The sequence below is a fragment of the Halichoerus grypus genome, chromosome 9, assembly GCF_964656455.1.
Source record: "Halichoerus grypus chromosome 9, mHalGry1.hap1.1, whole genome shotgun sequence".
Taxonomy (NCBI): domain Eukaryota; kingdom Metazoa; phylum Chordata; class Mammalia; order Carnivora; family Phocidae; genus Halichoerus; species Halichoerus grypus.
The window spans coordinates 143,031,055-143,047,706 of NC_135720.1; the positions used below are offsets into that span (position 1 = coordinate 143,031,055).

At 46.8% G+C, this 16,652-nt stretch overlaps 1 protein-coding gene across 6 annotated transcripts; it reads left to right on the forward strand.

Moving 5' to 3' along the window:
• The first annotated feature begins 289 nt into the window (after positions 1 to 289).
• Positions 290 to 15,460, forward strand: LOC144379137 (uncharacterized). 6 transcript variants are annotated; one of them, XR_013441495.1, is made up of 5 exons: positions 290 to 703; positions 4,244 to 4,310; positions 8,934 to 9,037; positions 10,967 to 11,089; positions 13,302 to 15,460. XR_013441495.1 is itself a non-coding variant. In XM_078055832.1 (5 exons), the coding sequence occupies exons 2-5, from the start codon at positions 4,284 to 4,286 to the stop codon at positions 14,429 to 14,431; spliced, it is 456 nt and encodes a 151-aa protein (XP_077911958.1). In that variant the 5' UTR covers positions 290 to 703; positions 4,244 to 4,283; the 3' UTR covers positions 14,432 to 15,460. The 6 variants fall into 6 exon arrangements, 1 of the variants encoding a protein (XP_077911958.1); XR_013441494.1 differs by lacking the exon at positions 10,967 to 11,089 and having other exon boundaries at positions 13,302 to 13,847; positions 14,120 to 15,460; XR_013441496.1 differs by lacking the exon at positions 10,967 to 11,089 and having other exon boundaries at positions 13,302 to 13,664; positions 14,120 to 15,460.
• The last annotated feature ends 1,192 nt before the right edge of the window (positions 15,461 to 16,652 follow it).

Genomic DNA, 16,652 nt, shown 5'->3' on the forward strand with positions numbered 1-16,652 from the left:
TGAAGTTACGGATGATTCAGGTCTGAGATTTACTTCAACGTGTAGATGGGGGGAATGAGCGCTGGGGTTATACACGAATAAAACTGCATGAGTTGATAATTATTGGAAGTGTTAGATATGGTTATCGGGCTCATTATACTATTCTCGGTCAAACCCGAACCCCTCCCGGCCCATTTCGGAGGCCGACCCAGGAGAGAGAGACCCGGGTGGGGTAGTCACATCGCGAACCGACCACCGAGGCGCAGAAACCTCCAAGTTCCTAGAGCGGACCGGAAATGACGCCCGCGGCGGAGGCCGAGCGTCCGGTTGCGGACCCGAGCGGTCGCTGTGCTCGCGGTGTGTCTGCGGCCCGGAGCTGCAGCGGAGCGGGAAGGCGGCTCCCCGGGTCCGGAGGCCCCGCAGGACCGCCGTGGGCTCTGAGGCGGCTCGAGAAGGGCCAGACTTTGGAGCCTGCCACCTGACGAAGGCGGGACGTGGGGGGACGTGTCCAGGAACGTAGGTCTGCGACCGGAGCTGCCCCGCGGCACACAGGCTGGCTCGGGAGGCGCCCGGCGGAGGGGGAGGCAGTAGTCGCTTCTCCTCGGCCTTCGGGAGGGAACGGAGTGGATGACGGTGCCGAGTCCTCGGGCCCGGGAGCAGATGGCACTGGCCTGGCCGCTCCCCACCAGGGAGATGCACCCGGAGCGGCCTGGCCTTGCAGACGGTAGGACGTCCCTATTTGTGCGTGTGGTTGGGGGTGGGGGACGCACGGAGGGGTTCGGGTGCTGGGCGGCAGGTGCTGGGGTTCACTGCTCGGGCTCGGGTGCTGGGGCGGCAGGTGCTGGGGTTTACAGCTCGGGCTCGGATGCTGGACGGCAGGTGCTGGGGTTCACTGCTCGGGCTCAGGTGCTGGGCGGCAGGTGCTGGGGTTTACAGCTCGGGCTCGGATGCTGGACGGCAGGTGCTGGGGTTCACTGCTCGGGCTCGGGTGCTGGGCGGCAGGTGCTGGGGTTTACTGCTCAGGCTCGGGTGCTGGGCGGCAGGTGCTGGGGTTTACTGCTCGGGCTCAGGTGCTCGGCGGCAGGTGCTGGAGTTTATTGCTCGGGCTCGGATGCTGGACGGCAGGTGCTGGGGTTCACTGCTCAGGCTCGGGTGCTGGGCGGCAGGTGCTGGGGTTTACTGCTCGGGCTCAGGTGCTGGGCGGCAGGTGCTGGGGCGGCAGGTGCTGGGGTTTACTGCTGGGGCTCAGGTGCTGGGGCGGCAGGTGCAGGGGTTTACTGCTCGGGCTCAGGTGCTGGGCGGCAGGTGCTGGAGTTTATTGCTCGGGCTCAGGTGCTGGGGCGGCAGGTGCTGGGGCGGCAGGTGCTGGGGTTTACTGCTGGGGCTCAGGTGCTGGGGCGGCAGGTGCAGGGGTTTACTGCTCGGGCTCAGGTGCTGGGCGGCAGGTGCTGGGGTTCACTGCTCAGGCTCGGGTGCTGGGCGGCAGGTGCTGGGGTTTACTGCTCGGGCTCAGGTGCTGGGCGGCAGGTGCTGGGGCGGCAGGTGCTGGGGTTTACTGCTCGGGCTCAGGTGCTGGGCGGCAGGTGCTGGGGTTCACTGCTCAGGCTCGGGTGCTGGGCGGCAGGTGCTGGGGTTCACTGCTCGGGCTCGGGTGCTGGGCGGCAGGTGCTGGGGTTCACTGCTCGGGCTCAGGTGCTGGGCGGCAGGTGCTGGGGTTCACTGCTCAGGCTCGGGTGCTGGGCGGCAGGTGCTGGGGTTCACTGCTCGGGCTCGGGTGCTGGGCGGCAGGTGCTGGGGTTCACTGCTCAGGCTCGGGTGCTGGGCGGCAGGTGCTGGGGTTCGCTGCTCGGGTTCGGGTGCTGGGCGGCAGGTGCTGGAGTTTACAGCTCGGGCTCGGGTGCTGGGCGGCAGGTGCTGGAGTTTACAGCTCGGGCTCGGGTGCTGGGCGGCAGGTGCTGGGGTTTACTGCTCGGGCTCAGGTGCTGGGGCGGCAGGTGCTGGGGTTCACTGCTCGGGCTCGGGTGCTGGGGCGGCAGGTGCTGGAGTTTACTGCTCAGGCTGACAGCATCTTCTGCAAAACCATTCTCTGGAAGGCAGAAGCGTTGTGACTGTGTTGAGTGCACTGATAATTCTGGGCATCAGGTCAGTGTGAGATGTGTGATGTCATGAGGCGGGACGGGGGGACAGGGGGTCCATCAGATGATAGCAGTCCATCGACCTCAACAGCCTGCCTCTACCTTGAAGTCATTAGAGATTAAAGTTCTTGAGCAGTGTTAATGTGCAGAGGGTGACGATAACCGCCGGGCTCCAGTCAGATCCCAGGGGTGTGTCTTGCCCTTCCTTCTGGGCAGACACAGTTCTTTGACACTGGGTCTAGTGGAGGCCTTGTGGCTTAACCAGCGCTTAATTCGTGTGTGTGGTTCGCCGAGTGAAATTTACTAGCACCGTAGTACAAGGAATGAGCAGAGGGAAAGAATTCTTTCTTATCCCTTTCTTTGTTTAAGATGAAGAACTCCGTGGTATTTTTCTCTTAAGTTTAAGCAAGTTTTTCTTCAGCAAAAAGAGAGTCCATATAAGCATTTTCTGGTACTGCTGAAAGCTCAGTGATAGAATTTTAATGTCTTTTCTATCAGGGCTTAGGGTGAAAATTCAGTGATGCTCTTGAAAGCTCCAGTGATTTGAAAAATCCTTCAAAAGATCTTTGCTCTGTTGCAATAGTTACGGGAACACACATGGAGGAATTCTATGCCAGCTACTACTAAACGGCTTTGCAAATATTTTGTGGTTAATCCTCACAACCCTGAACGAGAGATGCGTTTACAGTGTGTAAAGCTGGGGCTCAGAGAGTTTAACTTGGTAAATGGTCAAGCTCACATAGCTAGTAAGTGGCAGAACCAAGGGTTTGAATTCATGTTTGTATGACATCAGAGCCTGCGTTTTTTACTTTTAAGCCAATGGGGTGCTTCTGCTATAGTCTCTCAATTTTTGAAACGTCTTTATTATATATTTACTTTTTAAAAAACATTATATATTCATGCGGTTCAAAATCAAAATACTAAAGAAGGTACACAGTAAAGTCTCACTCCTACCCGACCTCCCATCCACCCCGTTCCCTTCCCACCACAGCAAACAGGTAACCATTTTTATCAGTGTTTTTAGCTGTCTCTGCAGAGTTCCCTTGTGAAAATACAAGCAAACACAAATTGTGTTCTTATTTTCACTCTTTCTTGTATGTTAAGTGGCATACTACACTTATTTTTTCCACTTAACACTGTATCTTAGAGATTTCTGTCTTAGTAATAGCTTGTTTATGTATGAATAAACTATTATGATAATATAATAAATATATATTTTGGTCTTTATCCATGGTTCTTGGCTCATAGGTCCCAAAATCTTTGTAGTTTCCTAAGAGACTAGAGTAAGAGGGGCATCTTTTGCTAAAATATTTGGTGTTACCCTTTGGTTCCTGAAGTATCTTTAGAGTGATAAATGTGAAAAGAATATTTTCTGTTATTCATTACAAACCCCTTTCAACCACACCTGAGTTTATGTTAATAAAGTGATTTTTTTTCTTTTTTTTTTTTTTTGGTAAGCTCCTAGTAACTTAAAATAGGGTTAGGAACCAATTTTGAGTTTAGAGGATTAGAACTTTCAGCTCTACCCCCTTTGACCTCCAGCAAGGGGAGAGGGGCTGGAAGTTGGATTAATCACCAGGGGCCGATGTCTACATGCTGATGCTGTATATTTCTTTTCTTTTCTTTTTTTTTTTTTTAAAGATTTTATTTATTTATTTGAGAGAGAGAGAATGAGAGACAGAGAGCATGAGAGGGAGGAGGGTCAGAGGGAGAAGCAGACTCCCTGCCGAGCAGGGAGCCCGATGCGGGACTCGATCCAGGGACTCCAGGATCATGACCTGAGCCGAAGGCAGTCGCTTAACCAACTGAGCCACCCAGGCGCCCTGATGCTGTATATTTCTATCCAAATCCCTTTCTCCTTCAGTTTCCTGCACCATAGTAGCTAGAAAGCCAAAAATTCTTCCCTGATTCCCTTATGGTTGGAGTGGTTGGCATGGGACCTGGGTCTGACCATTGAGATTCAAGTAAAAATCACTTGTGAGGGGCTTCTAGAAACCTGTTTCTAAAGGGAGTGACTTCTCTAAAAAAATAAAGTCTTTATAAAAGGTGGAGGGTGACTTGGCTGGCATGCTCCATCAGCTCCTTACCCTGAACTTCTTTGCTCTTCTCTCTTCCTGTCTGGACCGCAGACAAGACTCTCGGAGGAATGGCGGCTGTCACGCGTCTGTGATGCCGAAAGCCACAGGACAAAGACAGGTAAGCAAGAAGACAGAAGGTGCCGGGAACGTCATGACCTTCTTGGCCAGCGGGGCCAGCCCTGGGTGCTTCACCTCAGGACCTCTTGTTAAATGATGTGCTCACTCGTTTCCGTCGCAGGGATCCCAGTCCTAACTGGTGATACCGGCTGGTGAACATTCGCACCTGTTCTGTGGCAGCACAGCTCTAACCACTGGAGGTGTTAACTTTTACCGTCCTCATTACACTCCGCATAAGGATCTTAGGAGATGGACCAAAAGTTTTCAGAAGTGTGGTCCCTGAGCCAACGGCATTAGCATTATTGGAAACTTGTTGGAAGTGCACATTTGGGTGCCTGAGCACACGTGAATCAGAAACTCTTGGAGTAGGGGCCCAGCAGTCTGTTTTAAGAACCCCCAGGGTGATTTTGATGTATCTGAGGTTTGACAGGTTAATCTCTGTAGATAGGGTACTATACCCATTTTACAGACAAGTAGACTGAGCTGAATTTAAGTCACTTGCCCAATGTCTAGACTAACTACTGAGCCTGTGTCTGTAACAACTACATTACATCCCATGATAAGAATTCCTGCTCTAGAGAAGTGGTCTCCAAAATTTGAAAACCTACCCCTTTGAAAAATAATCTACCCCCTCGTACATTTCTAGATTGGCGTATAAAATTTTACATCATAAGTTTAAACAATGGTAAAGAATGTGATTTCCAGTCCATTGTAAATTATGATATTTTAAAATGTGTTCCATCACTCTCCTAAATCTATCCAGTGGAATCTAAGTACCATAGTGATTATTATTTTAATTATTATTTATTATTTTATTATTATTATTTATTTAAATGGACTATCATTTGTTTAAAAAATATTATTTATTATTTAAACGGACTGTCATCCATTTAAAAAAATAATTTTCCTCTAACATTTGAAATTTTACATCCTCCTCTTTTGTACCTGAACTTGTATTTTCATTCCCCCACCCCACAAAAATAAATTCTATTGTAACATGGCTATTTTTGATCTACCTTGTCATACTTCTCTGAAATAAAAAAGTATAAACATTGAATTTCATATATTTTTTAAAATTCCAGTGACCTTAACAGCTTTAAGAGTAAATTTGTTTTCTGTATTATTATTTTTATTAGCATAAAATCAAATTCATTGTGAATGTATTGTATATTTTGATAAGTTAATAAACTAAAATTGAATTGCAAATGCATCTCTTAATAAGATGGATGTTGCTTAGATTTTCTAATTAATTCATGTATCTATGGATCAATATTCCTTGTTGCAAGAATGAGACAAGTTCATCAGTTTTCAGTTTTCATTATTGAAGATAAGAGAGATTATATCAGTTTATATAAGTAGGTAGGAATTCAAGGATTTTTGAAGTAGGAATGCAATTCTAATTATTCTGACCCCTATATTACTGCCAAAATCACTTTATGTATTACAAAAATTTGTTAATCTGTTGTTGACGACTGGGTTAGACCCTCTTTTGTTGAAAGTAAATGTACGAGAAACCACCTGAGCTGCAGAAGGCCGTTCTCTTGCTCACTCACATCATTGTTTTAGAGCCCTTGGTCAGATGCTTTGAGGAAACTTTGCCTCTTGGGGCAACATGAAGGGTATGACTTGGGTTGGTTGAGAGTTACCCCCTCTTTCCTTAGTGGGCGAGGGGTTGTGACAAAAGGGTAGGTGGGAAAGCAGGATGTTTCAGGTGGATCAGTCATGATGAGTCTATGTGGAAGCCCAAGATCCGCAAGTGGATTCCCTGAAAAGTGTGTTCGTGGATTCCCAGGGATTCGCATATCCCAGCTTGAAAACTAAAGGATACTAAGAGATATTTCTTAGAATCATGGTCATCATGTTCTACAAAATGTAAACAAATAGATTACTTCAGTTTAAGTTTCTCACTTGGGAAGTAGGTATGTCTGCAGAGAACATGGAGCTAAGCTGCAAGTCACAAATTGTTTGTATTCACAGTGTCATTATACACCTCTGAGAGGGGATTATTTGAGTATCTTGGGTCATCTTCAACCTTTTCACATATTTTTAGGTGGATATTCAAATATTCTGAATATGTCCTAATTCCAGGAGACACCTTGTCCTGGTAGCAGTAGTCACAAATTCTTGAGCTCCAAGAGATTAACCTTCATGCTACTCTAGGACTTTTGGCCTCTCTGTAACCCACACCAGGGGAAATGAGTTTAGAATCACAGGTATTCAGCCTGTTTTCATTCTTTGCTGGCCCCACATCCTCCTGTAATTTCTCCTGTGTCTGCACTAAGTTGCTTTTCTTCTCTCATCCATAACTACACTGATTCATTTTTCTTTTCTTTTTATTGTGGAAAGAACACTTAACATGAGCTCTACCTTCTTAACCCCCCCCTTTTTTTTTTGTTTAGATTTTATTTATTTGACAGACAGCGAGAGAGGGAACACAAGCAGGGGGAGTGGGCGAGGGAGAAGCAGGCTTCCCGCTGAGCAGCGAGCCCGATGCAGCTCGATCCCAGGACCCTGGGATCATGACCTGAGCCGAAGGCAGATGCTTCACGACTGAGCCACCCAGGCGTCCCTATCTTAACACATTTTTAAATGAACAGTAGATTACCACTGACTGTAGGTACAGCACTGTACGGCAGATCTCTGGAGCTTACTCATCCTCAACTGCAACTGTGCCGGTTGATGAAGACCTCCGTTCGCCCCACAGCCCCTGGCGACCCCTGTTCCATTCTTGGCTTCTGTGAATTTGACTATGTGAGATGCCTCAAATAAGTGGAATCATGCAGTATTTGTCCTTCTGTAATGGCTTATCTCACTTAGTATTCTGTCCTCACGGTTCATCCATGTGGTCGAATATTAGCTGAATTCCATTCTTTTTTTAAGGCTGAATAACATTGCATTGTATGTATAGACCATGTTTTCTTTATCCTGTTGAACATCTAGGTTGTGTTCTCATCTTGGCTGTCCTGAACATCGTTGCAGTGAACATGGGAGTGCCAAGATCTCTTCCAGATCCTGATTTCATTTCTTTTGGATAAATACCCAGAAGTGGGATGGCTGGAGCACGATATGTTTTTGATGTTTTGAGGAAACTCCATACTGATTTCCTAAGTGCTGCACCATTTCATTCCTACCCACAGGGTGCAGGTGTTCCATTTTCTCCACATCTTTATCAACACTGTTCTTTTTTTGGGGGGGGGGGGAGGTCCTTGTTTTTTGATAATAGCCCTCCTCACAGGTGTGAGGTGGCATCTCATTGTGGTTTTGATTTGTATTCCTCTGATGATTAATGACACTGAGCATCTTTTCATGGGCCTGTGGGGCCATTTATATATATGTTCGTTGGAGAAATGTTCGAGTCTAGCCCAATTTTTTGTTGAACTATTTGTTTTTTGTTTTTGTGTATTGCTATTGAGTTGTAGCAGTTCCTTATCTAGATAGAGAATTATCCCTTATCAGACACATGGTTTGCAAATACCTTCTCCCATTCTGTAGGTCACCTCTTCACTCTATTGATGGTTTCCTTTGCTGTGCAGAAGGTTTTTAATTTGATGTCATCCCATTTGTCAGTTTTGGCTTTTCCTGCCTGTGCTTTTGGTGTCTTATCCATGAAATCATTGCCGGGACCGGTATCGTGAATCTTTCCCCCTATGTTTTCTTGTAGCTTCACAGTTTCAGGTCTTACATAGAAGTCTTTAATATATTTTGTTTTTTATATGTGGTATAGTATAAGGGTCCAGTTTCATTCTTTTGCGTGCGAATGAATATTGTTTTCCATCAGTGTGTGTTGAACAGACTATCCTTTCTCCATCTTGTGTTCTTGTTGAAGATCAGTTGAACCTATTCAGGGTTCTTTGTGCTTCTGTATGAATTATAGAATTTTTTTTCTGTTTCTGTAAAAAATGCCTTTGGGATGTTGATAGGGACTGCATCGACTCCGTAGATCTCTTTGGGTAGTGTGGACATTTGAGCAATATTGAGGTTTCCACCCAATGGGAAGTCTATTTGTGACTTCTTTGCTTCATCACTGTTTTGTAGTTTTCAGTGTACAAGTGTTTTATTTCCTTAGTTAAGTTCATTCCTAAGTATTTTGTTCTTTTTTGTAACATTTTGAGTGGGATTGTTTTCCTAATTTCCTTTTTGGATAGTTCATTGTTAGTGTATAGATAAAGGGCAAGTGATTTTTGTGGGCTGATTTCATATCCTATAATTTTACTGAATTCCTTTATTCTAACAGTTTTTAAAATGGAGTCTTGACGATTTTTCTCTCTAGAAGATCATGTCAGCTGTAAACAGGGATAGTTTTACTACTTCATTTCTGATTTGGATGCCTGTTCTTTCTCTTTCTTGCCTCATTGCTCTGACTGGGGCTTCTACTACTACGATGAATAGAAGTGACAAGAGTGGACATCCGTGCCTTGTTCCTGATCTTAAAGGAAAAGCTTTCATTTATTCACGTTTGGGAATGATGTTAGCTGTGGGCTAATATTTGATCTTAAATTATGTTTAGGTACATCCTTCTAAACCTAGTTTGTCGAGAGTTTTTATCATAAAAGTTTGTCGAATCTTGTCAGATGCTTTTGCTGCACCTACTAAGATGATCCTGTGATTTTTATACTTTATTCAGTTAATGTGGTGTATCCCATTAATCGAGTCATCTTTGAGCTGTGTTGATGATGATGAATATCCTGGCAAACCCGGCAAGAGTGTGTCCCAAATCTACCAGTTTTGGTGAGTCGAATTTTGTGTTCACCTAGGATGCAGAAGCCTTTTAGTTTTTGATTTTTCAGAAAGGGAGTCTGTCCATGAATTGTAGCTAAATTGGTATGTTTGTGGGAATAAGGTGGTCCACATGTCTTGCTCCAGAAATAGCACTGATCCGTTTTTCTTAGCGCACCTTGACCCATCAACCAGCTCTTGGAGTACAGCCCGAGCGCTCTTGGTGGGCCCTGACCCTGCCAGCACCATAGTTCCAGTGACTGCTTCCTGAGACCATCCTGGAGGTTTAACTAGCTCTGTGGTAAAGGAGCTCTAGCTCTTGACCGTCCCAGTTTTGAATATTCCACTTGTGATTTATGGTTTTCTGGGCACTGGGGCCATCATTCTGTGATGGGTTCATCATCCAGCAAGTAGCCCAGGTGACTACATGCCACACTGTTCTAGGCAATGGGGAAACAGACAAGGGGGGACCTTATGGGCCAGTGGGAGGAAACAAAAAATAGTATCTCTGGTAGGTAAGAGCTATGAAGAAAAATAAAGCCGCGTATGTGGACAGAGAAGGAGGAGGAGTGCTCTCTCATGTGGGGTGGAGAGCAAAGGTGGCCCTTGAGCAAAGAAGTGAGTGTTCATTATAAACTACACTCGCACAGAACTGCAAACATGGTAGCATGGACACTTAAGAGATCCCATCTGTTCCTCGGCCTCGTAGTCTTTGGAGGCCTGAATCTCATTTGCCTAGTGGGGAGAGAGAAGCTGGCAGAGGGAATGGCCCACGATGCTCTCCTCCCGCCACAGCTCAGGGCTCCGGAAGTCTCCCCCACACCCTCATTCATTACACCTCCCCTCCCCCAGCCCAGAACCTGTCAGCTGCTGGCTGCTCACTCGTGAGCCTGACCTCTCTTTTCGTCACCTTGGGACTTTGTTTCCGAGCATAGGGTTTCTTCCTTCTTCTAGAGCAGAAAACAGGGACACAGACAAAGGATGGCTTTGTGTCGAGTGCCAGAGAGAGCTGAGAACGCTTGCGTGCTCGCAAAGGCAGATTAAATCATAATCTTGGGTCCGTAAGGATTTTCCCACTTTTATGATGTCACTAAGTGGGCCCACCAGTGAGCAGGCAGGATACATTGCCTGTATTCTCAGTCTCTCCGACTATTCCTTTCATATTCTTACTCTAACGGAAATCTGGTTCTCTCCTATTGATCCTGCCTGCCTTGCAGTCCTTCTGAGCGGTAGCGGCTGTTTCTTCCCCACCCTTTGTTACCACTGGGCCTGGAGATGGGTAGGTCTCCCTCTTGCTCCTCATTGCCCCTTCCGGACTGTTTTGTCCTCCCTTCTCCTAAAAACACTTTTCTCCTAGACTTGACCACTCTTCCTTCGTTTTGCTGTCATCTACAGACTGTTGGAATAATTCCTGTCATTCCTTGATCATTTAAGTCCTTAGAGCACTGTCACTTGCTGATACTACTCCTATCATAATTCTTGGTGGTGATAGAATCCAGGAAGGCGATTTTTCCAGTGCTCTTGGCCTCCCAGTTCCCCGATCCCTCATCCAGGGATCTTTTTTCCACTCTCCTTTCAACCCCCTCATGTGGCCCAAACTCAGACCGGTGTTTTTCACCTTTTACATCAGCTCACAGTCATAAATAGACATTCCATGTGTGAATATTTTTAACTGGAAGTTTTGCAATCCACTACTTCCTTTGCTACTATAAGTAAAAAGGATAAAGTTAGTACCAAATACGTGTCCGTTGTCCTACAGTCTTGCCCACCCCCCGCTCACACTCTCACTTCCCTCCTTACCCAAACTAGATTCCGTGGCCCACCACTGCGGCCACTCTCTTGCCCACACCCTCAACCCACTTGCTTTTTCAATACTTGTACAAAATGCTTATCCTTCTAAAAACCTGCATTTCTATTTATTCGTTGCCTAAACCCATGCAGGTGAATGAAACTGGAAAAGAAAGCAGACCGACTAGTCCAGCTGTAAATTCATGACCATACAGCTCGAGTGAGCCCTTCGTGCTGCCCCGTGATCCCACACCATTCCCCAGCCCACTCTTCTAGGTAACTTCGCACCTCTCCGCAGATCTCCAGTGCCTCCTACCCTGTGCTCACCTCAGCTGTGAATTTGCCTTCTATTCCCCTAGGAAGATAGAAGCAGTCAGAAGACATTTCCCACACATTCTCAGTACCCCAGCTAGCAACTTGGTGTGTAATCTGGCGGTCTTCCTAACGACTGCATAATTTGCTCATTCTTTCATCTGTGGCCAGCCCCAGGAATACTGACCTCTCCCTCAAGCTGCCAGTATCTGCCTCCTGCATGTTAAAAACAAAAGACCTTTTGGTCCCACATTTTCCTCTAGCTGCAGCCCCTTTGCTTCTTCGGCAAGCTCTTCAAAGAGTTGTCTATTGTTATCATGCCCACCTCCCCCCTGTGTGTTCTTCCCCGGGACCTCCTCTTCTGTCAGTCTTTTTGATAGGCTCTGCTTCTCATTCTGCGCAAAGAGCTTTTGTCAAGGTCGCAGTGGCCTTCTCACTGATGAACTGTGATCCATTTTCGCTCCTCACCTGACTTGGCTTCTGGATGACATTTTACACAAGACATTTCCTCCTCCTCGAAACATTTTCTTCTCTTGGCTTCTGGGACTTCTTCCCAGTCCTCTTTGTTGGGCACTTCTTGTCTCTGGGTCTCTAAATCCTGAAAAGCCTGAGAGCTGAGTCCTAGGACCACTTCTGTCCTTGGGCCACACTGAAGCCTTTCCTCTCACTGGTTTTAATTCCCACGTATTGTGGATGTTTCTCAAGTTTAAATCCCGGTGTCTCTAGCCTGGACCTCCTTCCTAATCCCCATGCTGGTATATGCAATCACCTAACATCATCTTTGGAGATCTAAAAGCCATATCAAACGTAACATGTCTAAAATCAAACTGCTTCTCACTCCCTGGTGCCTCCAACTTGGTGTTACCCATATCATTAAAGAGCAACTCAGACTTTACAGATCTCAATCCAAAACCTTGAGGCCATTCCTGACTCCTCTTTCTCTCATATCACATGTCTCAGCTCATCACTACCTGCAAAGAAAGCCCAGTGTGAGACTTCTAATGCCCTCCTCAACCAAGGACATGCTCCAGGCCACCCTCTCATCTCATGGGGCATCACTACTCCAGTAACTCCTGAGTTCCTTGCTTAAACCTGTGCCCTGTAGACTAATCATAATATAGCAACGGAGCCAATCCATAGAAATGTGAGTCCGATCTTACTCCTCTGCTCCAATGGCTTCTCAGAATACACACCAAATTCTTTAATGTTACCTGATGGATCTTACACAATCTGGCCTCCATCTCCTTTCTGACCTCTAGCACTCTCCCCTCTCACCTCACTCCAGCCACCATGCTGGCCTCCTCGCTTGAAGCAATACATGATTGACTATGAAATGGGGCAGTCAGTCATTGTCCTGTGTAACCCCACAGGGTGAACACGGTTTGGACAATGTGGTTGGGTAAGCTTCCAGCCCAATCTTGGGCCTTGAAGGATAGATTTATACTGACGAGAAGAGGGAAGCAGGAGGACCTAGTAGATGGGATTGAGCAAAGGCAAAGGGTTACACAGTCTAGGGATATCTCCGTACGGTAACCATATTTGTTTGCAAACCAGTATCAGGCACCTGGCACAGGACAGGGACCACAGTAGGTGGTCGAGACATTTATTTACTGAGTGAATGAGGGATATTTGGATGGTAATTAGTGGGCAATAGGACAGAAGGTTTAAATGGAGCCCACTCGAGGAACACTTACCTATACAGGATTTGGGAAACAATGTAGCGAATGTTTTTTGGCAGAGAGGTTGAATTTTTGGAGGGAATAGACAGAAACAAAGCTGGAAAATAGGTTGAAGTGAGATTAAGGAAGGGCTTGGATGTCACTTGAGGGATTACATTAGGTGTGCTCGGGGAGATGTTAGGGGGCTTCCAAGCGGGGGGAAAACCTGGTAAAGTTATTGGGGGAGGGGCTGTCAGTCTGGAGTCTGGAATGGTGGTGATAATGGCTGGAGCCTGGGAGAGACATGATGAGGCAATGTTCTAGAACTTCAGGGGTGACACACTGTGGGCCTACAGTCCTTGTTAAATAAGGAGTTAAACTGTAGAGGGGATATTGAGGCTAGAATGGGAGCTTTAAGAAAGTGTTAGGAATGAGGGATCATTAGGAATTGTCTTTGAAGGATGAGGTGTGAAATTGGAGGGTCTGGGGAAACGCCTCCCACTTCTTCCCTTTCTTAGGTGATGTCTTTCCATTGGTGCTTGAGGATGAAGAACCTGAACAGAGATGTGATCTTCACCTGTCATTTCCTGGCCACCACTGGCCTCATGTGGTGGTCTTTCCTTGTCTCCTCCTGGGTGGAAATAGAACTGCCTGGAGATCCCAATGTCCTCGTCAGTGTGCCCTTCGAAGACTGCAGTAGTCAAATGTGCTGGGTGCCCAAACACAAGCCAAGTGAGTCCTGGTGTAACTGCAGCCTTGGGTACCTGCCTCCTGCCCACCTCGCCGTCCCAGCCACTCCTTCCTGCTGGTGCTCCCAGGACCTCTGGTGCTCCCTGTATACCTGGGCACGTGGAAAACCGGGGAGTGACCCCTAAAAAAGGGTGAACTTCTCAGAATCTCTCGTCATCCTTCCCTGATCCTAGCCTACTTCATACTGGGTGGAGTTTTCATGATCAGCACCCTTCTCTCACTCTGCTTCAACTTTTTGTTGCTGACCTTCCCTCAGTTATTCTCTGAGACCCAGAAACAGTATGTTTCCTGTGCTTTTATCTTCACTGTCACAGGTAAGGAGAGGCAGGAGTGAACTCGGAAGGTCTTGGCTTTGGGTTGGGGTGGGATTTTCGCTTGATGAGCTTTTTAAACACTGTTCAGGAGAGTGCAGGGGAAAAGAAAAGTCTAGGGGAAACACATGGTCTCAATGGAGGCAGAAGGAAAGTGAGGGGCAGTAACAATGACGTGATTCTGGTTTTCATTGATCATGACCCTACAGTGAAACCTTGGAGGACTGGTGGAGGCTAATCAGGAGATCTGTCTCTCCCCTTTCTTGGGTCCACAGGTACTTTTGTGTTCCTCTCATTATTTATGCACTACATACAAATTTTGGAAATATCTCAGGGACGTGATCCACCAAAAGTCACCTATAAGTTTCCTTACTTCATGAATGTGTCCAGCTCTGCCCTGTTTCTACTGTCTGGTGAGTGATCACTGGATTCTGACGGAGGAAGGTGAGTTAACCTCCCAAGAAGTAGATAAAGCTCATTTCTTTGATCTCCCTTTTCTTTTGTCTTCAGGTCTCAAACATGTGGAAGTTATATCCACAGCCAATTATCTAACTTTCTCCTTTTCCTCTTTGGTTTCTGGGCATTGATGTCCCTTACGATGCTTGTCCACAATCTCTTCCTATTGTCCAGTGACCTATATTAAAAACTCTGTTCCTTCTTGATTTCTTCCTACAATTCAGTTTTGCAATATAAACCCCAAAATTGGGATTGAGAAGCGATCTCTCTGCACCAAACATACCTTGAACAAGGGGTAGAATGCAGAATATGGGAAAGAATTATTTCCTTTTTTTTGACAACGGGACATAGAAGACAACATGTAGGACCAGTTACATAATTTGTGAGGCCCAGTGTGAAATGAAGATGTGGCGTCTCTTGTTCAAAAATTATTAACAATTTCAAGACACTGACAGCAAAGCATTAAAGCGAGTCTGAGGCTCTTCCGAATGCAGGGCCCTGGGTCTCTGCCCAAGTCATGCGTCTGGGAAGTCAGCTGGGACGACGTGTTACGGGGTGATAACAAAAACGTGTGTGGCTAACCCGCACTTTGGTCTCGGGGCCTGTTACGCTCTTTGAAAATTAGAGATGGTCCTCACCAGATCCATCGGTATAGTTATTTTCTTAGGGGCCGTCTGCCTTCACAATTCCCAGCGTGTGGGAGCTGTTGGAGTTTTAAAATCTTGAACACACCACATGGATACCCCCATCTCATGGGAAGACACAAAGCTGAGCCTAAAACCAAGCAGAAGGCGTGAGCATAATGCAGAGGACTCTCCACCCGTAATTGGGGATTTCTCAGCCATTCGTGCCAAAGACAGTGTCACTGATTCTGGAAAGAACTGACTTCTTCCCCTTGTTCTGGTCACTTATCTTTCCGGAGCCCCGGACCGCAGGTCTGTTTCATGGCAGAGGAAGGGAAGCGGGTAGAGTTGCGTGTGCGGGAGAAGCAGATAGGCGGCCTTGCGTGTTGGCTCCTGGATTCCGTGGGTGCCTGTTTGCCGTTCTCTGCAGCTCTGCACTTGCTGGGGGCCTGTGGTACGGGGGTATTTCCTTGTCCTCAAAGGCCTTTCCCCATCTGTGAAGTTGAAGTGTCAATAAAAACCCTCTTCCCTCTGGAAGTGTTGTGACTGGTCTTTTTTTTCTCGTGGTGGTATTTCAGCAACTGTTGCTGGCGGGCACAGTTCCTGTGTTCGGGGGAGAGGCCTTCCGCATGTCTGGGGTCACAGAAGGGCGGTCACCATGCGTCACTGCCACGTACAGAACCATAGCTATGCCGGGGTGCAGCCCGGGGTCCTGGAGACCAGACGGGCTGCAAGCTGTCTGTCCCACTGGGCACGTCCCGCACAGGTGTTTGGCCGGTAAAGGTGTTGATGAGGTGATACAGTTTTTAGAGAAGTGAGAAATGAGTTCTAGACTATTTTAAAAGCTACAGAAATTAATCTGGAACATTTTCATTAAGGACAGTTCATAAAGGAAGAGAATGGCTCTCTTTTAAGGGGCAAAGGAACTAATCTTTCCTGAGCACTTACTGCTTACCAGGTGCTGCGCTACACACAGTGTGTGTGTGCGTGTGTGTGTGCGTGTGTGCGCGTGTGCGTGTGTGTGTGCGTGTGTGCGCGTGTGCGTGTGCGCGCTCACAGTCCAGTGCAGTAGGGGCTGTTATCTCTGTCTTAATAACGAACGCACTGCGGCTCAGGGAGAGTAGGTGTCTAAGCCAGAATTGGGAGACAAGATTGTTGGGCTGCAGTGTCCATGTGTCCATGTGTCCGTGAACTTTTCCCTTCTCAAGCTCTCAGGTGAGGGGTAGACTTACCTAGATCTGGGCAATCTGCTCCAAAGTCCTTGTTCTGAACTATTACACTCCACAGCCTTTGAAAAGCAAACTTATCTTTTTACCAGAGAGTGACTATCTTTGTAGAAATCCTCCTATCCAGATAACTAAATTTACAGAATCCTGACGATAAACCAGAATGTTAATTATTCTAAGTTTCTGTCGTTTTGACTTTCCTCATCACTAATACCAAATATGGACTGTAGGTCAGCTGATTCCTAGCCTGCGTAAGGGACCCTGAGTGTCAACCCTATGCTGTCAGGGCAAGTTTTATTTTACGTATTCCATCTTTTCTCCATCGTGCTGGGTATATCTTCAGTGTAAAGAGCCAAAGGGTTGAAATCTTGCCGTTTGCACCGACGTGGTTGGAACTAGAGGGTATTGTGCTGAGCGAAATAAGTCAGTCAGAGAAAGACAAATACCACATGATTTCACTCATATGTGGAATTTAAGAAACAAAACAGAGGATCATAGGGGAA